This window comes from Aquarana catesbeiana, linkage group LG02 (genome assembly GCF_042186555.1).
Source record: "Aquarana catesbeiana isolate 2022-GZ linkage group LG02, ASM4218655v1, whole genome shotgun sequence".
In the NCBI taxonomy this organism is placed as follows: domain Eukaryota; kingdom Metazoa; phylum Chordata; class Amphibia; order Anura; family Ranidae; genus Aquarana; species Aquarana catesbeiana.
This window is the reverse complement of record NC_133325.1, coordinates 433247997-433274851: the sequence shown is the minus strand read 5'-3', so window position 1 is coordinate 433274851 and position 26855 is coordinate 433247997. Positions and strand designations below refer to the sequence as shown.

General features: G+C 42.1%; 1 protein-coding gene across 1 annotated transcript in view; it reads right to left on the bottom strand.

The window, feature by feature from the left end:
* Nucleotides 1-26855, bottom strand: part of EPHA10 (EPH receptor A10) — a 1179171-nt gene that overhangs the window by 408967 nt on the left and 743349 nt on the right. Inside the window, exon 6 of the mRNA XM_073615517.1 lies at nt 10423-10547. Coding sequence (XP_073471618.1) covers nt 10423-10547 — 125 coding nt within the window. The remainder of the gene's footprint in view (nt 1-10422; nt 10548-26855) is intronic.

Here is a 26855-nt window from a genome sequence, read left to right as displayed (position 1 = left end):
CTGTACCCTGCCAAGCTGACCAAAATTGCACCGCACTGCACATGCGAAAGACTGGCTGGTGCATGCTGGGTATTCAGCATGCACGGAGTCCAGGAAGAAGGACACTGTGGCTTCAGATGCCAACACTGGAGATGGCTGCACTGTGCAGAAACTTCACAAAGTAAGAAAACAATGCTGCACAAATAGAAAACTGGGCATAGTTTACAGCATACCTTTGTTACATTGCATGAGGCATGAGTATTCTAAGGGTGTTTTTATCATAAAAGTCATTTTTTTGGTCAGAACTGCACTTTAATGGAACATGTTTGTGTATATCTGTAAACAGAGCTCACATTTTTAATTCTATTATATAATTGATTTGCATTTTGTATAAATAAATTATTTTTATCAAAATTCTATTATTTTGATTGAAATGCCTTGCTGCTAAAAAAAAAAAACCCTGGGGGAACTATCACATTTTTTGCAAAATATATGCACTATACTGTCAAAAGGAATGGGATACCTGCCTTGACACGCACATGAACCTTAATGGCATCCCAATATGAGTGCTTATTAATAGGGTTAAATATTGAGTTGGCCCACCCTTTGTAGCTATAACAGCTTCAACTCTTCTGGGAAGGCTGTCCACAAGGTTCATGAGTGTGACTATGGGAATGTTTGACCAATGTTCCAGAAGTGCATTTGTGAGGTCAGGCACTGATGTTGGATGAGAAGGCCTGGCTTGCAGTCTCCACCCTAATTCATCCCAAAGGTATTCTTTCGGGTTCAGGACTCTGTGCAGGCCATTCAAGTTCCTCCACCCAAACTTGCTTATCCATGTCCTTATGGACCTTGCTTTGGGCACTAGTCCAAATCATTTGGTGTGTGTGTGGGGGGGGTATGATGTGGGGTTGTTTTTCAGGGGTTGGGTTTGGCCCCTTGGTTCCAGTGAAGAGAAATCTTAAGGCATCAGCATACCAAGACATTTTGGACAATTTCATGCTCCGGACTTTGTGGGAACAGTTTGGGGATCACCCCTTCCTGTTACAGCATGACTGCGCACCAGTGCACAAAGCAAGGTCCATAAAGACATGAATAAATGAGTTTGGCGTGGAGGAACTTGACTAGTCTGCACAGAGTCCTGATCTCAACCCGATAGAACACATTTGGGGTGAATTAGAGGGCAGACTGTGAGCCAGGCCTTCTCGTCCAACATCAGTGCCTGACCTCACAAATGCACTTCTGGAACAATGGTCAAACATTCCCATAGCTGAAACTGTTATAGCTGCAAAGGGTGGGCCAACCCCATATTGAGCCCTACAAACTAAGAATGGGATGCCATTAAATATAGTATATATATATATATATATATATATATATATATATATATATATATATATATATATATATATATATATATATACTTTTGGTAGGCTGCGTTTTTAACAATAGAGACAACAGTCTGCCTTTATTCTAAAAATCAACATTTGAGTGTATTTATTTCACAGAAAAAAAACACTAAAACATTGTAAGGTGCAAATTGAACAGAATATAAAACAGCTGGCTTTAAATCCAAAAATTCTTAGAATTCATTAGTCCACACAATAAAGCTTGCAAATTATTGTGCTGACTCCATACAGAGTATTTAAGCATGTTTACTAGGGTGCTGTTTTTTTATAGGGAGACACAAGACAGCTTTAATGAGGATATTATTAAAGTATAATTATTTTACAGAACAAAAACAGCAAACTGTTGTTTTGACTCCATAGATGATATTTAAACACTTTTAGTATCTGCATTTTGAACAGTTAGTGCATAAGTCTGCTTTTAAGTCAAAGCTCACAAAATAGAAAAATATTATACTGATTGCATACACAATATTAAAAAAAAATCACTTTGACACATTTTGAATACCAAACAGCTTTAAATAATATATGTCTATAAAAACCCTGGGACCGTATGGCTTCCACCCAAGGGTACTTAGGGAACTCAGTCAAGTAATTGCCAGACCATTGTTCCTAATTTCTACTGACAGTCTACTGACTGGAATGGTACCATCGGATTGGAGAAAAGCCAATGTAGCACCAATATTTAAAAAGGGCTCAAAATACATCCCTGTGAATTACAGACCAGTTAGCCTAACATCAATAGTATGCAAGCTCTTGGAGGGGATGATAAGGGACTATATACAAGATTTTAGTAATGAAAATGGTATCATTAGAAATAATCAGCATGGATTATAAGAGAAACGCTCTTGCCAAACCAATCCATTAACCTTCTATGAGGAGGTGAGTTGCCATCTGGATAAAGGAAGGCCCATAGACGTAGTGTATCTGGATTTTGCAAAAGCATTTGACACAGTTCCCCATAAACGTTTACTGTCCAAATTAAGGTCCGTTGGCATGGATCATAGGGTGAGTACATGGATTGAAAACTGGCTACAAGGGCGAGTTCAGAGGGTAGTGATAAATGGAGAATACTCACAATGGTCAGGGATGGGTGGTGGGGTCCCACAGGGTTCTGTGCTGGGACCAATCCTTTTTAATTTGTTCATAAACAACCTGGAGGATGGGGTAAACAGTTCAATCCCTGTATTTGCAGATAATACTAAGCTAAGCAGGGCAATAACTTCTCTGCAGGATTTGGAAACCTTGCAAGAAGATCTGAACAAATTAATGGGGTGGGCAACTACATGGCAAATAAGGTTTAATTAAGAAAAATGTAAAATAATGCATTTGGGTGGAGCACTGAACCTATTCTTCCTGGAGAAGAGACGCTTGAGAGGGGATATGATTTCAATTTACTAATACCATACTGGTGACCCCACAATAGGGATAAAACTTTTTTGTGGAAGGGAGTTTAACAAGACACGTGGCCACTCATTAAAATTAGAAGAAAAGATGTTTAACCTTAAACTATGTAGAGGGTTCTTTACTATAAGAGCGGCAAGGATGTGTAATTCCCTTCCACAGGTGGTGTTCTTAGCGGGGGGTCACCAATAGTTTCAAGAAACTATTAGATAAGCACCTGAATGACCGCAACATACAGGGATATACAATGTAATACTGACATATAATCACACACATAGGTTGGACTTGATGGACTTGTGTCTTTTTTTCAACCTCACCTATTATGTAACTATGTACTTAGAAAGTATAAAGTATACCTAAAAAGAAAACCTACAATATTAAAGTGCCCTAAAATGCTAAACTCCAAACACCAGCTCTAATGAGGTGTACACACGCTCGGACTTTTCAGCAACAAAAGTCCGACGCCCTGTCCGACGGACTTTCGACGGAGTTACGACAGACTTTCTAACGACCGGACTTGCCTACACACAATCACACCAAAGTCCGACGGATTTGTACGTGATGATGTACAACCGGACGAAAATAAGGAAGCTGATAGCCAGTAGCCAATAGCTGCCCTAGCGCCGGTTTTTGTCCGTCGGACTAGCATACAGACGAGTGGATTTTTCGACCGGACTCGAGTCCGTCAGAAAGATTTGAAGCATGTTCCAAATCTAAAGTCCGTCAGATTTTCGACCGAAAAAGTCTGCTGCAGGTCCGATGAAGCCCACACACGATCGAATTGTCCGATGGACTCGGTCCATCGGACCAGTCCGGTCGAAAAGTTCGCTCGTGTGTATGCGGCATAAGACAACAAAACCTGACCTATTAGAAACCTACAAAAAGTTAAACGTGATTAAAGAAAAGAAAATGCAAAATTCCAATAAAACACCCAAAAAACTGCAAGTATGACCTATCAGGTAAAAAGCAGCACACTCTCTTGCTGGTACACACAGAAGGGTAGTTCTAAAAGGACTGTTGGATCTATGCACTATGAACACATAATTATACAATAATATGAAACCTATGACAATGTAATTCAAGGTAATGTAGCACAATACAGTAGTAAATAAAGGTGGGGTACACTACACAGTATGTTTCCCATCACACTTAAATTCATTGTAATGTAGCACAGTACAGCATTATATAAAGCACCATTAAATGGTAGTCACTCAATAAGGCCTATCTGACACATCAGGCAAGAATCTCATTTCTCACGACAACAAATTTGCGCTTACTCTAAATAGTCAAGAAGATATAAGCAGCTAACACCACAACTAGAATCGTTGCCACATAAACAGATAATAAACAAAAAATGTGTAGCGCTATTTAAGACAAGATATCTTAAACTGATAAAATAGCTTATAACCAAAGTATAATATACAACAATAAAGGTAGCATATATAAATCAAATTGAAAATAGAAAATATGTTAAATGGACAATCAGTGAGTTGGGACTGGATGGGTCACTACCCAACATGTGAGGTGAGGAGCGCCTTCACCAACATACAGCAGAAAGAGTCTCAGAGATTAATGTTCTGCAGTCAAAAAAGTCTCATCAATAGATGGGATGTTCCATATATGAATCACACTATTCACCACTGTGTCTTCAAAAACATGCAGTGTGCTTGGATGTAAAAGGTGGGAGCTTACCGGAGGGTTTGAACCCCAAGCCAGCATATGCTGTTAGGGTCAAACCAAGCTTTTATTGCACCCTGGCAATAGTGAGAAGATCTTGGCAGGAGACACTGAACCGGGCTGCTCTAGTGATGCATCCTCTCCACAGGCACTGCTGGATCTCTCCACGCAAGGTTCATAAAAGGCACAAAAAGGGACTACATAGCGTGATACCGTAGACAACGTATTTATTAAATAAAAAGAGATACACTTACATGATGAAGTAAATAAAAAGCGCTTGTATATAAAAGGGGCGGCAGTGGAGTCCTCCCGACGCGTTTCGTCTCAGTAGACTTCGTCAGATTTTCGACCGAAAAAGTCTGCTGCAGGTCCGATGAAGCCCACACACGATCGAATTGTCCGATGGACTCGGTCCATCGGACCAGTCCGGTCGAAAAGTTCGCTCGTGTGTATGTGGCATAAGACAACAAAACCTGACCTATTAGAAACCTACAAAAAGTTAAACGTGATTAAAGAAAAGAAAATGCAAAATTCCAATAAAACACCCAAAAAACTGCAAGTATGACCTATCAGGTAAAAAGCAGCACACTCTCTTGCTGGTACACACAGAAGGGTAGTTCTAAAAGGACTGTTGGATCTATGCACTATGAACACATAATTATACAATAATATGAAACCTATGACAATGTAATTCAAGGTAATGTAGCACAATACAGTAGTAAATAAAGGTGGGGTACACTACACAGTATGTTTCCCATCACACTTAAATTCATTGTAATATAGCACAGTACAGCATTATATAAAGCACCATATGGCTCTGTATATAATAATGTATAGCAACAATTGTCAGCTCTCCCATCTACTACAAAAAAAACACCCATTTTTGGCCCTTCTTAGCCACCTGATCTCAGTCCAAGGACTTGCTACAGAGCTTAAACAATGCACAGACATTAAATGGTAGTCACTCAATAAGGCCTATCTGACACATCAGGCAAGAATCTCATTTCTGTCTGGGCAGATAGATATCTTGTCCCTAACCACTCCTGGTTAGAAGATCTTCTGGACAGGTTAGAACATTTATCCCAATCACTATTGTTCCCAAACCCTGCCAAGATGAGAAGTTTGCAGGGCATTTTTTTCTTTAAGCTATAACTAATGTGACTCTTCACCAAATGCCCTAAAACATTATATATCTATGCAGTGTTAAGTAAAAAAAATGACTCTACTTGAATTTTCAGTAGCCTTGCTTCTAGCTATTTTCTTGCAGATGCTTAGGAACGAAGACACAAACAAGTCCACAATATTTCAAGTTAGTAGTATCTGAAATATATTCCATCTGTTTCATTTAGTAGTTTATCTCCTTTTCTCCAGCAATATTGTAATGTTCAATGAGTTTACAGAGTGTAACAGTTTGAGTTACTACCATACTGTAACATATGTGTTAGCATTTTATATTTCTCAATAAATTCAGTTCACTCAGATTTGGATCTGGGCATTTTATAAAAGCACTTGGTTGAAAAGCAGTTTTCATTTGAATTAAACTTTTGGTCATTCTTTCATTCATTAAGTAATCCAGCATGGTGAAGGAATATTTATGGTCTTCATGGTAACCATTAAAAAAAGACATTTCCTGATGGACTCCATGGCAGCCTACGTGTGAGTTTACCCCGCCTCCTCTCCAATTCTATAGGTCCCCATTCCCATAAATGTGAGCTCACAGCCAGAGATCACGTTCCTTTTTTGTCCTCCTCTTGAACCAACACAGCTGTGCATTTACGTTTTGGCTTGATGTCCAGTCCGGATGATTGAGCCCCTAGCGGGCTGGAGTCAGGCATAGTGTGAAGCTGTCCAAGAGCCCTGGGCCCAGCTGTGGGCAGGTGAGTGGCTCCAGGCAGAATGTCTCAGTGGTGGGGGGTGGCCTGTGTATGCCCAGGATGGGACGTCCATTATGGTGCAGCTTACTGGCAGGGTCTGAAGACGGTCTCCATAATGTCAGCGTCTCTCCATGGCAACAGTTTGTGTTTTATATGTAAATCTCTCTCTCCCCCTTTTTCCCTGGCTCTAGTGTTTTCGGGCCTCTCATGGTGCTTGGAATGCTCCTGCATTCCAGGACGCTGCATCTCTTCCTGCTCGCGGCCACGGGGGACTTCTGTGCATTCGCGAGACGCGGGTGAAACCGAGCCTTGGTTTCACACATGCACAGTTCGATGTAGGGCCAGGGGGGCGCACAGGTGCCTGTCGGGTGGGTTTCCTTAAAGCAGGCACACTAGGGGCACAGCAGTGACGTTACCAGGGCGGGGGATTCAAAAGGTGCTCTTCCCCTGCGGGAAAACCTGCGGGCAGTGTGCAGCAGCTTCCCCAGGTCCTGGTCATCCTGCACTAGGTGAACACTGCCCCAGACCCAAGAATCATGGGGGAGAGGTTTCTTGAAGGGGAAGTGTTGCCTTTTTAGTAACCCTGCATCCTCCTCCCTGTCCTAGGACTGTGGCTTTCCGGCAAGTGCAGACTAGTCCTCAGTATTCCCTTCGGGTGCCATGAACAGGTCACCGCCCCCAAGCAGCCAGCCCTCATGCCCAAGGTATGTGTGGGCGAAATCGAAAGGCCAGGGAATGGTTGTAGACTTGCTATGAGCCGGCTTGTTGTCAACTTTTTTTTCTCTCTTTTGTCTGTCAGCCTTTTCAAGTCAAATTGTCTCACGGATGAAAGAGACCCTGCCAGGCCGCAATGTTGGCACCCTTCCTCTAGGTCCAGACACAATGGGACACAAGTGACAGCAACCAGCTCATCTGCATAACCTCGGGCATGAGGAACAGCCTCTTTTGGTGGTTACAGCACAAGAACCTGCTCACGTGTCACTCCATCACCCCCATCTCATGGGTCATGGTCACGACCGATGCCAGCGGTGCGGGATGGGGGCCCACTGCAAATCAGAGCTGGCACAGGGCAGATGGGATCTTCGTCTGCACAATCCAGGCTCCAATATCCTAGAGCTACGAGCAGCCTTCTGAGCCCTTTGGGCTTTCAGTCATCTCCTGAAAGGGAGTCAGTGTTGCTAAGGATGGACAACACCACAGCAGTCTCGAACATGAAGAGACAAGGGGGGACACAGAGCTCTACCTTACTCCAAGAGGTCGAGCCAGTCATGATGTGGGCCCAGAAGAATCTGGCCAGCATATCAGCAGTCTATCTTCCCGGAGCCCAGAATGTCCAGACAGACTTTTTGTCCCGTGTGCAACTAGACAACAATGAGTGGTCACTCCACTCAGAGATGTTCAAATGGATCCTGTCCTTGGGAGTTGATCCAGAAGTAGACCTGTTTGCATCCCCCTGAAATATCAAAATAAAGAAGTATTACACCAGGAGCCACTGCAGCCAGGCTTTCAGGGTGGATGCCTTAACAGATCAGTGGTGCTTCAACCAGGAGTATGCCTTTCCCCCGTTCCCAGTCATCCTCAAATTCCAGCAGAGAATCCATACAGAGGCCATTGAGATGGTGGTAGTGGCTCCTTACTGGCTGAACAGGCCCTGGTTTCCCCTTCTGGTCCAGCTCAGCTTTTGGATCCGATACCTCTCTTCCTCAAATGGGACCTCCTGTCCCGGGGGTAATCCTGCATCCATGCCCAGCACTACTAAAGCTGATGGTCTGGTTCTTGAAAGAGAGAGACTGGAGGCCCTTGGCTGTGCCTCTGGTGTCATTTCCACCCTTATGAGTTCCAGGGGGGCAGGCACGAATAAAATCTATGGAAGAATATGGGCCAAGTTCATGGAGTTCTCCTCCTCCATGGGAAGATTATACAGAGACCTGAGAGTACTGGAAATCCTAGAATTTTAACAGTCCGGACTAGATCTGGCTCTGTCAGTCAGCTCCCTGAATGTCCAAGTCAGCCTTCTCGGGAGTTTCTTGGGCTGTCCAACTGCTGTCTCCAGTAGTTATTCAGAGGGGCAGCAAGACTGAGGCCCCAAAGAAAACCGAGATTCCCCAAATCTTCCCCTTGTCCTGGACTCACTCACGGAATCCAGTAACACCGGATCTTCCCCGACTTCCGTTAAGGCTCTCTCACCGAAGACCGCTTTCCTGGTGGCCATCACATCAGCCAAAAGAGTTTCGGAGATCAGGGCCCTTGGCTACAAAGAACCATTTCTCACCAATTTCCTAACCGGGTGGTACTCATACCCATGCTCAATTTAAAGCCTAAAGTCATGTGGGTCTTCCATGAGAATCAAGAGATTGTCCTGCCCACGTTCCAAACTCCAGGGGCCTCAAAGGCTCATCCACTAGATGTAGGAGAAATGCTAAAAGATTACCATCGAGCTACATCCTTCTTTAGGTGCTTGGATCACTTGTTTGTCTTATTCTCCGGGAAAAATAAGGGGAAACATGCTTCTTCCAGAACGATCACATCCTGGATTGTCCAGACTATCCGGCAGACCTACAGGGCTAAGGACTTGGCTCCTCTGAAGAGGGGATGGCTCCTTCGACCAGGGGCATCACTACTTCCTGGGTGGCAGCCCGACATGTGGCTCCAGATGTCATCTGCAGGGCGGCCTTATGAGCCTCCATAAACATCTTTATGACGCATTATTGTGTGGAACCTGCATCCTTATCTTCTGTAAACTTTGGTTTAAGTATCCTGTCGGTTGACGGGGCAAATTAAAGTTTTCTTTTTGATCAGTATACCCCCATGTGGTTTGGCTAATTATTTCCCATACATAGACTGCCATGGAGTCCCTCAGGAAAACAGAAAATTTCCTATCACATACTTATTGTAATTTTCCTTTCCTGATGGACTCTATGGCAGACGGAATTCCCACTCAAGAGTTGGCTAGTTAGGGAACGCAGGAGGCGGGGTAAACCCACACGTAGACTGCCCTGGAGTCCATCAGGAAAGGAAAATTACGGTAAGTATTTGATAGGAAATTTTCCGTTATCTTGGAGCTTCCTTATAAAAAATCATTACAATTTTTTTTCTAATAGGGTATCCGCTAGAAGTTCAAGATAATAGCATTGGTACTCTAGTAGATTTTCCATATAAGTATACATTTTTAGTCTAGTTGGTGGGGAAATCCTTAACAGCATTTAAAGGGGTTGTAAAGGTTTGTGTTTTTAACCTTAATGTATCCTATGCATTAAGGTGAAAAAAACACCTGGCAGTCACCGGTCCCCCATCCCTGCCGTTTTACTTACATGAACCCCTTCCTTCAGTTGGCAGGGACACGCTATCTTTCTCTCCCTGGGCTCCCGACTCCTAATTGGATAGATTGATAGCAGTGCAGCCATTGGCTCCCACTGCTGTCAATCAAATCCAATGACGCGGGCGCCGGGGGCAGGACTGAGTACAGCATTCTGTGTCTATAGACGCAAATGCTGGACTTGGGAGTGCGCCCGCAAGGTAACCCCCTTGGGGAAGCGCTTTTCCAAGGGGGTTATCAGATGTGGGGAGGAGGCATGAGAGCCAGAAGAGCAGGTTCGGGGCCACTCTGTGCAAAACAAGCAGCACAGTGGCGGTAAGTATGACATGTTTGTTATTTTAAAAAAAAAGGCCTTTACAGTCACTTTAAGACCTCACAAAAGATCCCATCCCCACTCTGCAAAAAAGCTTGAGCAGTGATTTGCTATACCCTTTAACACTGAACTTCAGCATCACAACTATGTCAAATGGTTATAAATTAGAAACAAAACAGTTTACAATTAACATCAAAATGGCACAAAAGTGCAAAAGAAAGAAGTTATTTTGCCAAACTTTATAAATGAAATAAAAAGCAGCTGAAAGGAGAAGAAATAATACATACGCCAGCGCCAGAGTAGTTTATGGGAAAGTATGACTTTTATGAAACGCTGCAATCACCTACATACTTGCAAGCCTCTAAACCTGCAGAAAAAATATTTTCTTTTATGGTGTATTAGCAGATAGTCTGGGACAGTAATGGCACTGAAAATAAGAAAAGCTCAAAATACCTTTTCATAGTACTTGATCTCATACTCTGTGTTGTTGATGAATGGGAAAGCAGGCTCCTGCCATGATAAGGTGATGCTTTTTTGATCCACTCTGTCCGCTCGAATGTCAGTGATCAAAGACAGGGCTAAAAAGATGAGAGCAGAAAATTAGCCAAAGTTGCAAATGAAACATATGCTTATACAGAATATCCATTTAAGCAACACTGCATTAGACCTAAATAATTTCAAACTGATGTCACCTATCACCCTTTAAAGCTTTTTAGACATCTGTTCATCAGGTTTTATAATATTGGTATGTAACTCAGTAAGGCTTTCAGTGCCTGTCATTGCACATGCTACAGTTGACAAACAAACACAGTCCAGATATTACCTGGCCACACTTTTTATTCTCAGAAATATTAGCAATTTAAACAAAATTAAAAGTAGAATTCTAGGTTTCAATTATCCTTAAAGCAGTTGTAAACTGCAGGTGATTAAAAAAAAAAAAAAATTCCCTGCAAGGCAATGTTATAATGTGCTAGTATGCATTGCACACTAGCACATTATTATAGACTTACCTGAGAACAAAGCCCTCCAGTGCTGCGATGTCACCGCTTAGATATCTGACATCTTCCCCGTCTTTCTTTCGGTTTTGCGGCCTATATAAGTGGCCTGGGACGCGATGATGTCACTGCCCTGATGTGTGCGGGAGCCGCCGTCTACAACCCGGGCTCTGAAGGTCCGGTACTGTAAGTGCTGAAGATGTCATCGGCTGCATGCACTCTAAATATCTCCTAAACTGTGTGAGTTCAGGAGATATTCACAGTACTTACAAGTAAGCCTTCATATAGGCTTGCCTGTAGATACAAGTGGTAGTACAGAGTTAACTACCGCTTTAAGGCCACATGCACAGGGGCAGAAAAAACACCAAATTTAGATGCATTTTTCATTTTGTGTCAGTCTCTGAATGCAATTTTATTTCAGCTAATGTGTCCATGCACATTGTGCCATTTAGGCTTATATTTAAGAGCTGTGTTTAGCGGCATTAAGAAAAAAATGCCCCAAACCTGCATTCAGAGAGGCGCTTACAGGCATAAGTCATGTACATATGAGCATAAGCACATATGTATGCATGTAATTAATTCCAGTGGCCAAAATAAATTAATATTCTGACCAACAGAAAGAGTTTATGTAGATACACATCTAAACACCATACACCTGTACATGTGCGTTAATTTACAATTTTGCATCAAAATCAGCATTTATTTTTATGCTGGAGTTTTTTGCCAGCTCCTGGCAGAAATATCCTGTGTAAATAGGAGTACTTTAATAAGCCCATGTGCACACAGCCAAAATAGTTTGTTTGGTTTAACATGTACCGTATTTAAACCTGGAATTCTACATTAAACCAAAAGCCTAAAAACAGTTTCCACAATTTCCATGCGATTACCTTTATTTTAGAGAAGATGTCTTGAATTTTTCTGACGTCTTATTAAGCCCTGACCAAGTGTCAAGACACTGTACAATAAGAATGACCTACTGTGTGCCATGCATGCGTGCCACAACTGGCATGCGTGCCACAACTGGCACACGGAGCCCTCTCTGTGGGCATGCAAGCTATAAGTTGCCAGATCGCTATCCTCCAGCAGCTGAACCTTGGAAACTTGGGAGACCTTGACAAAGGAGCGCACACTGACCGGCCATCGAAATTGCGCATGCTAGCAAATGCATCACAGCTTGTCCAGTGACGTCATTTCGCTTGACGCCGTGCTCAAAGAGCATTCCAGCCCTCTCTCCTGGATCCTTCTACACACACAGCCAGCTTCCAGACCCAGCAGAGCAGTGTCACCAGCGGCACAGTACGCCTTGTTGTTCCACGGGACGTTGGACTTTATTATATGCCTATATCTGTCTACAAAAATATGAGTTGCTCTCTGTATCCTTCTCTCTTGCATGTTATCTGGAGACTGCTTCAACCGCCCCCTGAGGCTTGCCCTAAGCTACAGACTTATGTTACGGTTATGCTTTAAGTTAAAATTCTACTGAGATATATTCTAAAGTTTCACGTACAGTTTTGTAATGGAATGTAGGAAGTTTTCTCCCATTGTTATCTAACCTGTGGGAATCGTTTTGTTTTCCTGTTATTTCTGCTATTCTGTCATCTTTCCTACGTGAGTTAATTTCGTGTTATATATGTATCTGTTCTTGTGGTTAATTATTTCTTGCTGATTAATTATTGTAAAGTACTTTTTTCCTGTTATGCACAGTATGTTCATGATTTATAGAATATGATGTGTGTAGAATTAAAATGGGATACTGAACTTTTCCTGTTTCAAACTGTATATAAGACTAAGACATGGGAAATAAAAGTTAAGTTGACATTCAGCAGATTTTGAGTTGAGTGTTCACTTCCCAAGCTGCTCCGAGTTGTCGGACGTGTGGAACGGAATGATGCCGGCAAAAGGTTAGGAGAGATTACATAGACAGATAATATAGAAAACCCTTAGGTAAATACATATTTAACTTGTTGCAGTTCAGGGATAATCTTTTAGATAGAATAAAGTAATATATAAGGGAATATGGATATGTACAATTATCTTGTTATATATCAGATATATTAATCCATCAACTTATATATAGCCATATAGACTTTTGAGAACATTTTTATCACCTAATGGACTGCCCATATGTGATTCTGTCTGATTGTCATATTTAACTTTATGCAGATGGTGAAAAAAAGGGTAACATTAGTTCGGACAATTGTATGAGTTGTTTTTTTCTAAACTAAACCTCAGTATTCAGGTTTAATTGCAGTGTTGGCACTTTGAAATAAATAAGTTGGTTTTGTGTTGCAGTTTGGGCACTCTGGCTTAAAAAGGTTTGCCATCACTGGTATAGTGTGATAACAGTAGGTCCTACTTAATCTGAAGTCAGGAAAGTCAGTTCTGCAATGTAAAACTAAAATAAAGGAGGATTTTCTGCCTAACAAAAGTCATAGAAGACATCCTGTGGTACCTACTGATCAGCAGGATGATTTTTTTATATGTCAAGAATGGAATAAGGTTCTCTGCTAAAGAGCATGCACCTCCAAAAGTCCATTGTTATTTATATAAAATAAGCATATACTGTAAGCAACTTGTGCATATCAATGCAAAGTTCACACAGGAAAAAACATTTTGTGGCTCCACACAACATAATTTATTGAACAAACATGTCAATACATGGCATAGTCTTTTACATGATGTTAAATATATCCTCAATAAATCTGTACTTAGCATACATTATAACGATATTGGCAACTGTTTGTTTTCAAGAAGCATTTAATCTTCTCTTCTATATTCTGCAAAGGCATTGACTAAGTTAATCGTATTTAAAAAGTAAAGAATAAACAAATACCCAGCTTTGCTAATTTGAGAATTGTGACAGGATCTATAAATTAATACTTATGGAATTAGGGAAATAATGCTGCAACACATTTGCTCTTCCAATCCTCACTTGGTAAATCAGTAGACTGAAAATAATAGGTCAGTAGTCTTTGCAGTTGAGATCTCAGCATTATGAGATCTTGGTGCAGAAGTGTTAGGATCCATCATCAGAAATTGGATGGTTAAAGGTAACATAATTGCAGACTAAAGGTTAGGTACAGGATCTAGGCACACAGGTATATTCACACAGGCCATATTTAAAAGCAATAGATGGGATGCAATCCCAAATACACAACCTAAAATAGTAGGTACTGTGACACTACACAGAAAAAAAGCAAGTGTTCAAGAGATAACTACCGTATTTATCGACATATAACACGCACAGGAGTATAACATGCACATTCATTTTAATAGGGAAGTTTCAGGAAAAAAACTTAAATTTTAAATAAGGAACTTTCAAGCAAAATAAGGGTCAGTGCAAATCTGCAGCCTCACCATTGCCATCAATGCAGCCTGATCAATGCCCATCTGCAGCCTCACAAGTGCTATCAATGCAGCCTCATCAGTCCACATCAGTGCAGCCTCACAAATGCCATTAATGCAGCAGCCTCACAAGTGCATCAATGCAGCAGCCTCACCATTGCCATCAATGCAGCAGCCTCACCATTGCCATTGATGCAGCAGCTTCATCTTTGCCATCAATGCAGCAGCCTTACCATTGCCATTAATGCAGCAGCCTCACCATTGCCGTTGATGCAGCAGGCTCACCATTGCCATCAATGCAGCAGCCTCACCATTGCCATCAATGCTGCAGCCTCACCATTACCTTCAATGCAGCAGCCTCACCATTGTCATCACTGCAGCCTGTTCGATGCCCATCTGCAGCCTAGAGGGGACAGGGAGGGGGACGGGACATGTTCCGACAGATTACTTACAGTGAGAATCTCCTATGATAGACAGAACAGTGGTCCAATGGTGGCCCAGGAGACGGGACTTCCTATTACAGAGGCCACCAAGTAAACAGGAGATTCTCACTGTATGTAATCTAATGATGCTCATCCCCCCTCTCCCTGTCCCCTCTGAGGCAGCTAAGATTGAAGTATTGGTATATAACACGCACACGCTATTTGCACCCGATTTGCAGGGTGAAAAATTGAAAACACCAATGAATACAATAAGGCAGGCAGGAGCAACAGACAGTAGAGAAAAAAAAATACCTGGATAAATATACAGTGTGATGAGGAGTGGGCGAAACAGGACACATGCAGAATCTGAGTTTTAGATGCCCTGACTAAAGATTTTTTTTTTTTTTTTTAAATAGATTTTATTGAAAGATAAAAATCATATAGATTATAACATTGATGCTATTTGTATCATTTTACAAAGCAATGGTTATATCAATAGTATCAAAAATACAAAGCAATAAGGGCGAGTCATGTAATCTAGGGGTTGTGTATGTAGGTACCTGAGGTGGGATGGCAACATGTATAAAACAACATCTCAAACCCGTAACAGTCATGTAAAAGGGGAGGGTACCAGGATGGATCTTTTATGACGGGTCCCTGGGATTACAAAGAGGAACAAAGGAAAACCAAAAACGGGGGGGGGGGTAAGGATTGAGGGAGGGGGAAGAAGGGAAAGATGGGAGGTGAGCACCAAGTTCTTGCTATGGAGGTATGAGAGGGGGAGGCACCAGAGATGTGGCTGAGGTACATGGCGTAGCGCTTGTAATGGAAATTTGTAAGTTCTGTATATAATTGTATTGTATTTTGTATGTATTGCACTCTGCCCTCACTGTGCACACGGCACTAATAATGTTTTCAGTAAATGTTTACATTCTTTTGAATCCTGATTAGAATAAGCCTGCCTATGTAACGCCCCTTGTTACCATAAACGTACAATTGTAATATTAATGTGATACCTACGTAATCATGTGCATAAAAACCTTCAATTGCGTCATAATAAAGCAGAACAGTAATTTGGAAAGATGCTGAGCGTATCTTTTGTGTCTGTTCCCTACTGCAGTAGTTATTATTAATTTGGAACCACTAATCAATATGAGGATAGGAGTTGCCTATCATCAATTCAACCGAGTCAGCATGGCGAGCTTTGCCTTAGGAGGGGATTCCAGGTGACCCTGAGTATCCGAAACGAGGAGCTTGAGACGATCCGGGAATTTCTGATAATCAGCCGGCTGAGGTAAGCCTTTTGCTTACATTTGAGTTATCAGACTTCCTTGATTGGTAAGGCATTTTTGGGACAAAGGGTACCTATTTTACTCCCCTTAATCGAACTGTATTGATTGGTGGTTATATGTTATGTTGTCCCTGTCTACTGTCCATCGGAGTGTTATAAATAAGAAAGGGAAGAATAGTGCTGTTCACAGGTATATGTAGTACATCTGCTAGATAAAGTAGTTTAGAGGCAAGAGGGTATAGGCACAAGTAGAGAAGAGAGAAGACTGGCCAGTCATTATGGGCATTAAATTAAGTAAGGGAATGAAGGGTAAGAGACCCTCAAAAATGCCCAGCGCAAGAGGAGCGCTATATATGAACCAAAGGTGCGGTTCCGCCTATACTGAGCCCCTAGATTAATGGCTAAAGTGGACAGGGATCCACAATGGGTAACTGGGTTACCAAGGTCCACAGGGACTAAGAATCATGCAGAGTAAACAGCTAGAGAAACAGCTATCTATGTGAGCAGGATGGATCAAGGGTGACATTAACACTAGACAGAAAGGGACATTTTCATGTTAAGTTGTGGGATGAATTTGGGGTCAGGCACTATAACTATTAGAGTCAGAAACAGAGAAATGAGAGGTAAAACAGAATACTTTATATGTTGTCAGAGAGGGAAGATGGGATGAGCACTGTGGCTCCCCATCTGATCATAGAATCATAGAAGCTAGATATAAAAGTTATTTAAACAAAATAAGGAAAGCAGAATTTAGGCAGGGAAATATTAAAGAGTTAAAAGAAAGTGAGAGAATGATATGCATGTGTTGTGTACAAATGGGAAAAATGTAAGCGATTTTAGAGAGATATTGGTGTGTGTGCGAATGCTGGGACCTTTAGTTCTATTGCTTGTGTGTGTCATGTACGCAGATGTGACCCCCTCCTTTGTGCTCTCCTGAAAGAATGTGGTCAGTGATAAGCTGGAAGGACTCCATGCCAATTTCTGTTTTTTAGACAAAACATTTATAACAAAATGTGCCGGGTTAACGAATCTAATGGTAAACAATGTGATCACAATTATTTTGAATCTGTTTTCCAAACATGGTAAAATGAAGGTTACATTTAACCGTGTATTACACAAATTGAATATCCTTTGATAGTGGAAACAGTGCATTTAAAAAAGGGAAATTAAGTAAAATTAAGTAATAATGAGTATTAATTTCTAATATGAGTTTAACAATTTTATTAATAATATAGATATATTGAAACTGGTTTAGACAACCTTTGGTTGGAAATGAAGTCGAGGTTAATGGGGAAATTTGTAATGAATGAGATTAGTTTAGATTAAGATAACAATTTTGTAATTTTACATTTATTCAATAAGCCCTTATTGAGAGAAAAAAAAGATTAAGATGAGGTTGTTATTTGGAATACAGCTGACATAATATTTAACAAAGCCAAGATGAATGGGATACATAAAAAGTTTTTCTACAAAAATGAAATTTCAAGGTTCTTGATAATAACTTGATGTGCGGTCCATGATGTAAGAGTAATATTTAATAAAATTTAAATATAACAGACCCATCAAGTCCACACACCCTGTTAGGATAGATGTCACCTGCAGCCAGTTGTTTTATAGTTTTTGATGCTTTCTGGTCCATCATACAGATTGGTCCTTTTGTTTTTATTTATTTTTATTTTTGAAATCCAAAGCAGAATGTGTGGATTGTGAAATGATGTCCCCCTTTTTCTTGTAAGTACTGTGGTATAAGCAGAAGAATATTTTGGATTTATGGGCATCTCTCCATGACCGCAGGGTATTGTTATCATTTATTATAATATTGCCAGGAAAAAGTTGTCTTTTGAAACATGAGACTGGAGTTCTTATACAAATAGCATGATAGAAAACAAGACATTGTAATATATTTATGCAAGCTGGACCCAGTAATGAAGGGTTCACCCCGATATATCAGAGCTGTAGCTTTTATGCAAAGGTGCTATTAGACAAAGTTAGATATTGTTGTGGTCAAACATTTAATTTTTAATGGTCCGACATTCTGTGCAGCAAATATACAGCTAACTAAATGTTTGTTTAATGAAAGGTTTAAAATATCAGTTTGTTTATGTACAAATCTAACCATGACAAATGCGTACATTTATTCAAAAGAAAGGAAAAGACACATGTGTTAAATTGATGGTGTAGGAATCAGCTGCTGTGAGCCCAGTGCAGGACACACTCCCTGAAGACCCAGATATTACATTTTTTGTAGATTTGAGTATGCAGTTTATCACCCAGAAGGATACTCTGTATTCAAAGTCATTGGATCCTTTTTTCCCCAGCTCAAGAAACAGAGCTCCATGTTTTAGCAAAGCCTGTGAGCTGTAAAAAGAGTGTATATTTATATAGATAGTCAAGATATAGAGAGCTTTTGGTTCCATTTAAAGGGCCAGAAGTTTGTTTTTACTTCGGCAGGTAAACCAATAAAGCATGCTAAGTTAATTTGATCGGCTGTTTTCAGCCTTCCAGGTTCTTGCTGAGGTAGCCATATTAACTTTCACACATGGAAGCAGACCAGGTGACTAAGGATGCTGCATTTACAGCCCCGGACACTTGATGGGTCTGTGCAACTCACAGATTCCACCCTAGTTCTGGCCCAGTATAGCTGGGATTAATAATTCAACTTTAAGGACCCCAGAACGAGAAGAACAAGTGGTCCACAGCAACTTCTTATGAAACAGGACTTTGGAAAAGGTGATCATTTATGTCTGCCAGCCACTCTTTTCCCTTCAGCTTGACACATGGACCGTGTCATCAGTCACAAGCAGTTATGGCTGCCTTAGTAAATGAGCATGGGATAGAGCCAGGGTTCTCCACAGTTGTTTTTATAACATACCACTTCTTGTTTTACCTGTTACCAAAGGTGTTACCAAAAGCTGAACATCCCTCCCAGAGATTACATAAAAGATATATCCAGATGCCCAAGTTAGGATCTTACGAGTATGCATTTTGTCTGTATGGACATGTTTTTTGGATGTCCAGTGGCAAATGCTACTGCAAAGGCCACAGTAAAAAGTGTTATCAGAAGTAGTTTGTAAGTACAGAGTGCCAGGGAGTACAGAGAGTAACAGAGGGAATCATTTTTTATAGGAGAGTCCTTACTAGAAGTTTTGAGGTTTTATTTTTACACCCCCTACTGTCTACAATGTATCAGACAAAGTAGAGTAAGAAACTAGAAAACTTTTGCCTGAATGTTTTCTTATATTTTATGAAGCCCCTAAGGGGGATGTTGGACTCTCTCCCTATGGGATTTGGTTTGGGAGTGTGTTACTCACTTGCTTATATTTTGTCTCAGCAGCTGAAGTCCTTCATTCGGATCTCATAGAGAATGTTGCTGATCTTTTAAGGTTTTTGACAAACTCATTTATGTGTTTTCTCCCCAATTCCAGATCCTAAAAGTTTGGAAGGATCTAAAACTAAAGCCAGGTGACTTGTGGATTTTTAAGAGACATTTATATATAAGGAAATGTTTGGAGACTCAATACAGCATCTATTTCATGTACAGTTTTTGCAAAACTTGAAGGAAAAGTCACCTGGATCCACACCAGACACTGCAAAAATGACTAAATTAAAGAAATCTCTGTTTGATTTGTTTCCCTCTTGTGATCACAGTCTAGGGTACTTTTTGATTCAGTTACTTTAATTGTAAGGGATATATATATTTGAAAAATAGTTTAGCCATGTTGAAGTCATATTTGTCTTTTGTACGTCTTCCATTTTATGTAGAATTGTCTGTGTTTACATATGCTGATAAGTCAGCATGCCAACAATTAAGCTAGAAGGCTATTCTGGCCACAGGAGTGTACAGCCAGTACTCTGTAAATATGTCTTATCAATCATTTGTTTTTCACAATGAAAAGTCATTTGGTAATGAAAAAGTTGCTCAGCTATTATTTTCTCCACAATGGAGTTTTTTGCCTCTTTGGCCAGGACTACCTCCACCTAAGCGTGTGGAGGTTCCAGGTTAAAGGTGATAGCAGGTATGGTTAGTGATCAAAATATTGATCAAAAGAGGGGAGACTGTAATGGAAATTTGTAAGTTCTGTATATAATTGTATTGTATTTTGTATGTATTGCACTCTGCCCTCACTGTGCACACGGCACTAATAATGTTTTCAGTAAATGTTTACATTCTTTTGAGTCCTGATTAGAATAAGCCTGCCTATGTAACGCCCCTTGTTACCATAAACGTACAATTGTAATATTAATGTGATACCTACGTAATCATGTGCATAAAAACCTTCAATTGCGTCATAATAAAGCAGAACAGTAATTTGGAAAGATGCTGAGCGTATCTTTTGTGTCTGTTCCCTACTGCAGTAGTTATTATTAATTTGGAACCACTAATCAATATGAGGATAGGAGTTGCCTATCATCAATTCAACCGAGTCACGCTCTCCGTAGTTTTTGAGAAGAGGCCCATAATATGAGAATGAAAACTGTTCGAAGTTCGCCAGGTCGGTCGGAGTTAATGTTGAGACCATAAAAGCTTTTCTATGGAAGGGTTTCTCTCCAAGTTTCATTAGGGATCAGTTTTTGGATGTTATTGAGTCCTTGTAAGAGTTTGTCCACCAGTTCTGTGCTAGGGAAGGGGTGTTTTATTGTAAAAGAGGCTGGTATATATTTGAGATTTTGAATGCGCCCTTTTTAAGAAGGATGTCTGTGATAGAGGGTTTGAAGCTTCTGTTGTCATCCCTGCAAGCATTTTTGAGGAAACTGACACATTGCCCAAACTGAAAGGTGTGTGATTGAGGAAGTGAGAATGTGTCGGCTATGGTTGAGAATTTAAGAGGGCAATCAGTCTCCACATCACATAGTGATGAAAATTTTGTGAGGCCTTTCTGTTGCCAGGGGACGTAGGGATGATGTTCCAGTCCTGGAGGCAAGCTTGGGTTTTCTTGTATTGGAAGGTGACTGGTTATGAAGGGTCAGAGTTTGAGGCTTTTTCTGAATTCTCTCCAAGCAATGGCTGGGTCCCGTAATAGGAGATTATGTTGAAGCAACTGTGGGACCGATTTCCACTTGCAGTGAAGGAGAGCCACCAGTGAGTAGGGGTGTGCCATTGTGGATTCCATGGGGTAGTTGGAGTAGCGGGATGTTTGAGCTATCCAGTCCAGACCTGTCCTCAATAAACAAGCTAAATTATAAGTTCTAACATTTGGGAGACTGATACCCCCTTCGTGTCTGGGAAGATATAGTTTTGTGAAGGCTATGCGTGGTCATTTGTTTCGCCAAAGGAATTTAAAGATAGCTTTGTTGAGAATTTTTGTGTTCTTATGGTGTAGAAGTAGCGGGATAGTTTGAAGTGGGTAGAGTAGGCGGGCAAAACTGACCATTTTCACCAGGTGGCATCTTCCCAGGAGCGAAAGGTGCAGATCCATCCAGCTGGCAAGTTCCTGAGAGATTTTTGTGATCAGAGGGAGATAATTTTGGGTGATATAAAGAGGAGGGTAATTTCCCTATTTTAATTCCGAGGTAGGTGATGTGGGATTTTCAACTGTGGGTCCAGGGAGGGTTGGATAGGGTGCCTATAGGAAGGATTTCACTCTTGTTATAGTTCATGTGAAGGCCCAAGCATAATCTGAATTTATCGAATATCGATCTAATTGTGAGCATGTCTGAGGGGGGATTCGCTGAAAATATAAGAAAACTGTCAGCAAAGAGGGATGTACGCATTTCATGTTTTCAGATGTTGATGCCATGTAGTGGGGCATTTTGGGATAGGAATCTAGACAAGGGTTCTAGCGTGATATTAAAGAGGAGGCAAAATTCATCTGACAGGAGGCCTGTCGCCACTAACTTGGCCACTGGGGAAGTGTACATGGTATTAATGAGGTGAGCAAAGGGGCCAGTGAATCCCATTTTTGTCATGACCATGGAAAGCCATTCGAAACTCACGTTATCAAAGGCTTTCTCTGCATCCATGGTGATGATCGTGTGGCCTCCTCCTGGATTGCATTTGGCATGCTCTAGGGCCATCATCACCTTTATGATGTTGAGGTTGGCTGTTCTGCATTTCACGAACCCCGATTGGGCAGTGTGTATCAGGGAGGGGATGATGGTGGCTAATCTAGTGGCAATAATTTTGCAGAGGATTTTGACATTGAGGTTTAATAGTGAAATAGGTCTGTAGGAGCCTGGTTCTTGGGGGTCTTTATCCTTTTTAGATAGCATTTTAATGATGGCCTGGTTACCCGTGGGTAGGTAGGGGCTGCCGGACCATATGCTGTGATAGACGTCATGGAGGGTGGGTTTTAGGAATGATTTAAGAGATTTGTAAAACCATCAGGTCAAGGGGCTTTAGACAGGGCTAGGTTATGAATGGCGGTTGATATCACGGTAAGAGAAATGGGAGCATTAAGGGCTTCCAGTTGTGTGGGAGCGACCTGGGTGAGGGTTATCTTCTCAAGGAAGGAGAGTGCTGTCGGCTTGTCTATGTGGTTTGCAGCATATAGAGAGGAGTAGTGTTGCAGCATGGCTTTGTTTATGTCTTGTTGTGAGGTTTTAATGTTACCTGAATTATCTCGGAGAGATGAGATATAAGTCGGGCGGTGGGGGCCCTTACAAAGTCTTGCTAGCAATTTTCTTGCCTTGTTTCCAAATTTATGAAGGGCAGCATCCATATGTGCCTTCTTTGTCAGTTCAAGGGTTTCTGCCCAAGAGTCAAAGGCCTTCTTGGCTAACTTCCATGCCTTCCTACTGTCAGGGCAATCAACGGTGTATAGACAAACAAGATATTTGGGGGGCACACCCTAAAAGATGCATTAAAGCTGGTGCAGTCATAAGACCATACAGCAGAGCAAAATATTACAGCGCACACATGCAAAAAAGACATTTACCTCCAGCAAGGCTAGTTTAAAACACCTAGACAATTTCAAAAAATATTATCAAAAAATATGGGGATTTGGTCACACCATATTGCTATATGGTGCTAAGCCCACTTACTGCGACAAAGTACCCCATGATTAGTGGGTCCTACACTATCCATAGATTGGGAGATCCTACTTCTCTGAACCATGAGAGCATACACTCTTCTATATGGGAGAACTTTGAGGTCTCCACCCATGACACAAGTGGACACTAATGAGGAGAGGTACTTAATGAGAGAGTGGGGTGCTCCTCACCCAAAGGGATTTGGTCAGAATCCATACAATAGACAAACAAGATATTTGGGGGGCACACACTAAAAGATGCATTAAAGCTGGTGCAGCCATAAGACCATACAGCAGAGCAAAATATTACAGCACACACATGCAAAAAAGACATTTACCCCACTCTCTCATTAAGTACCTCTCCTCATTAGTGTCCACTTGTGTCATGGGTGGAGACCTCAAAGTTCTCCCATATAGAAGAGTGTATGCTCTCATGGTTCAGAGAAGTAGGATCTCCCAATCTATGGATAGTGTAGGACTTACTTTGTCGCAGTAAGTGGGCTTAGCACCATATAGCAATATGGTATGACCAAATCCCCATATTTTTTGATAATATTTTTTGAAATTGTCTAGGTGTTTTAAACTAGCCCTGCTGGAGGTAAATTTATTTTTTGCATGTCTGCGCTGTAATATTTTGCTCTGCTGTATGGTCTTATGGCTGCACCAGCTTTAATGCATCTTTTAGGGTGTGCCCCCCAAATATCTTGTTTGTCTATTGTATGGATTCTGACCAAATCCCTTTGGGTGAGGAGCACCCCACTCTCTCATTAAGTACCTCTCCTCATTAGTGTCCACTTGTGTCATGGGTGGAGACCTCAAAGTTCTCCCATATAGAAGAGTGTATGCTCTCATGGTTCAGAGAAGTAGGATCTCCCAATGTATGGATAGTGTAGGACCCACTAATCATGGGGTACTTTGTCGCAGTGGGCTTAGCACTATATAGCAATATGGTGTGACCAAATCCCCATATTTTTTAATAATATTTTTTGAAATTGTCTAGGTGTTTTAAACTAGCCCTGCTGGAGGTAAATGTCTTTTTTGCATGTGTGCGCTGTAATTTTTTGCTCAACGGTGTATAGGGAGCGTTGTGCTTGGTGTAGTTGGGAGCTGGCCATTTTGCAGTTTGCTAGTGTGTTTCTTTTAAAAGAGGTCGCATAAGAAATAATAAGGCCTCTGAGGAAGGCCTTGCTGGCTTCCCAGAAAAGGTTTGGGTTGTCAGAATGTGGTGCGTTGGCTGTGGATTATTCAGTCCATGCTTTTTCCATGTACTGTTGGAAGTCAAAGTTGTTTTGGAGGTAGGAAGGAAAGTTGCACAGTTTGGGATTTGGGTGTAGGTCAGGGTTATCAAGCGTCGCCGAGGCAGGTGCGTGGTCGGAGATGGCAATGTCGTGGATGTCAGCATTGGATTTCATTGGGACAAGGTTGTCTGAGCAGAAAAGGTAGTCAATTCTCGTAAAAACACTGTGAGGGTTAGAGTAAAAGGTGAACGCTCTGTCTCCAGGGTGTGGGAGGCGCCAAATGTCGTGGAGATGGAGGGACTCCATTGTGGATGCGAAAAGTGTCGGATCCCTGGGGTCAGGCAAATTTCGGGGACATTTGGGAGAGGATCTGTCATCTATCAGTTGAAGGGTGGTATTGAAGTCCCCATTGATTATATGTAGGAGGTGTGGGGTGAAAGAGGCCAGGTGGATAGTTCACTAAATAATTGTTTAGGGGGCTATTGGGAGCGTATATGTTTGAGATCATTAGATCTTTGGTCTCTACTTGGATATGTGCTAAGAGGAATCACCTCTGGCAGTCTGAGTCAACAGACAAGACCGTACAGGGGAGATATTTATGTATGAGCAAGATAACTCCTGCTTTGCAACCATTGGAGTCGGAACTGAGGACTGTGCCCACTCATAATTTTTTCATACAATGGAAATCAGGGGCAGAAAGGTAGGTTTCCTGGAGCAGGGCAATGTCTGTCTTGAGTCTTTTAAGATGGCGAAGGACTTTCATTCTCTTATTGGGGGATCGGAGCCCTTTCACATTCCAGGAGACTATTTTCATATTGGGGGGGCATAGGGGAGATTTGGGCCGGTTTTGCATGGTTGGCTCAGGGCATCATATGGTAATGGGCTGTGGGTATATTTTGGGATATGGAGCAGTCAACACTATATGCAGGTGGTGGCTGAGTGCCTGGTGCTTCGAGTGTGCCATGGGGTTGAAGTGGGTGAGAGGGGGGTTCAAAGGGAGGGGGACAGAAAGTAAGAACAATACAACATAACGAATAAACTTTGTTTTTTTCCGCATGGGGTTACTGTGAAGGCCAGCTCCCAATACATGACCCAAGTAGTGTAGCATAGAAAAAACCCACAGATTAAGAGGTAGTTAAGGCAGCCAGCTCGGGTCGTGTAAGGGGAGAGGTATTGGCACTGCGCAGGGAGATCAAAGGGGGTACACTGGTTCAGGTAGTGGTAAATAAGCAATAACACCTTAACAGTATCATAAACAGTGAAAGAACTTGGCCTACCATGACAGTGGAGTGCAAGGCACTCAACCGGAAAGAAAAGTTAGTAAGATGCATCTCAACTTGGGTTGATCTGTGAGGCCACTTGAAAAGCGCCTATAGTGGAGGCAGAGTTGGCATTGTGTGTGCCGGTTCAGCGGGGTGTGGAGCGGCGTTGGTCTGGGCCAGAGGACCTGAATCATTTAGGAGAGTCTTTGCGTGGGCTCCTTAGGTCCAAGGATTGGTTGATTGGAGCTGCTCGGAGTGAGGGGCTGAGATGCAGGCCCATGTGTACCGAAGGAAGGCCTCAGCTTCAGAGGGTTCCTGGAAGGAGAGCTGGTCACCATTGGGAGCCCTGAGCCAAAGAGTGCCTGGGAAGGCCACTGAATTTGATTTATTGATGATGAAGTTCCGTGCATATTTGTTGGAATGCCTTCCTTTTTTTGGCTACTTCTATGGAATAGTCTGTGAAAATTAGGATCTTCATTCCGTTAATCTGGAGAGATCTGGATTGCCTGAATTTCTGTAAAATGAAAACTTTATCTGAGTAGTTCAGATATTTGGTGATAATCGGTCGGGGTGATTTGCGATCGGAGGTAAAGGTTCCCATTCGGTGAGCCCGCTCCACCGTACAGGGGCCTGGGAGACCTAATGCTTCAGGGATACACTGCATGCAGAGGTCCGTGAGGGCTGATGGTTGTAAGGTTTCTGGAATGCCCACGAAGCGCAGATTGGTCCTTCTGGTAGATTTTCTAAATCGTCCAATTTTAGCAAAATGTATTGATTCCTGTTATCTTGGGCCTGTTCAGTGGACTGTGCCTAGTATAGCTCCTCTTCCACATTTGATATGTGGTGTTCTGCCTCATTCAATCTGGTGGCGTGCCTCCCTAGTTCAGCCTTAATTTGCTGCATCCCTGCATAGACTGCCTTCTCCACAGAGGCAGCTATCATGGGTGTCAGGAGAACTGCTACAACCTGTGCTATGAGCTCAGTGCTGCAGTCCCCAGTATGAGAAGGAGGGGAGACATGCTGTGAGGAGGAGGGCCGGGCTGCCACTTACCTCCATGTCAGGTATCATCTCTGTGGAGTAGTCCGTGTAGGCCAAAGCCGGGGCCTTAATTTGCGGCTGGGCCGTTTGCGCCAGTGGGGCCGTGTGCGAGCGGGTGCCGGTGTTCTCCGCGAACCAGTCCATAGCTTGCCGGGGATGTAGAGGAGAGGCTGCCGGTGTATGGTGCGGGTTAGGCTGGCTTTATATGCCGGTTTTCAAGTCGGGCTGCGGGAGCTGATGAGAAGCGCAGCTACTCCATGCGGCACCGGAACCGAAAGTAGAATTATTTTATTGAGGGGATTGAGGGGCAGCAATCACTGGTCCTG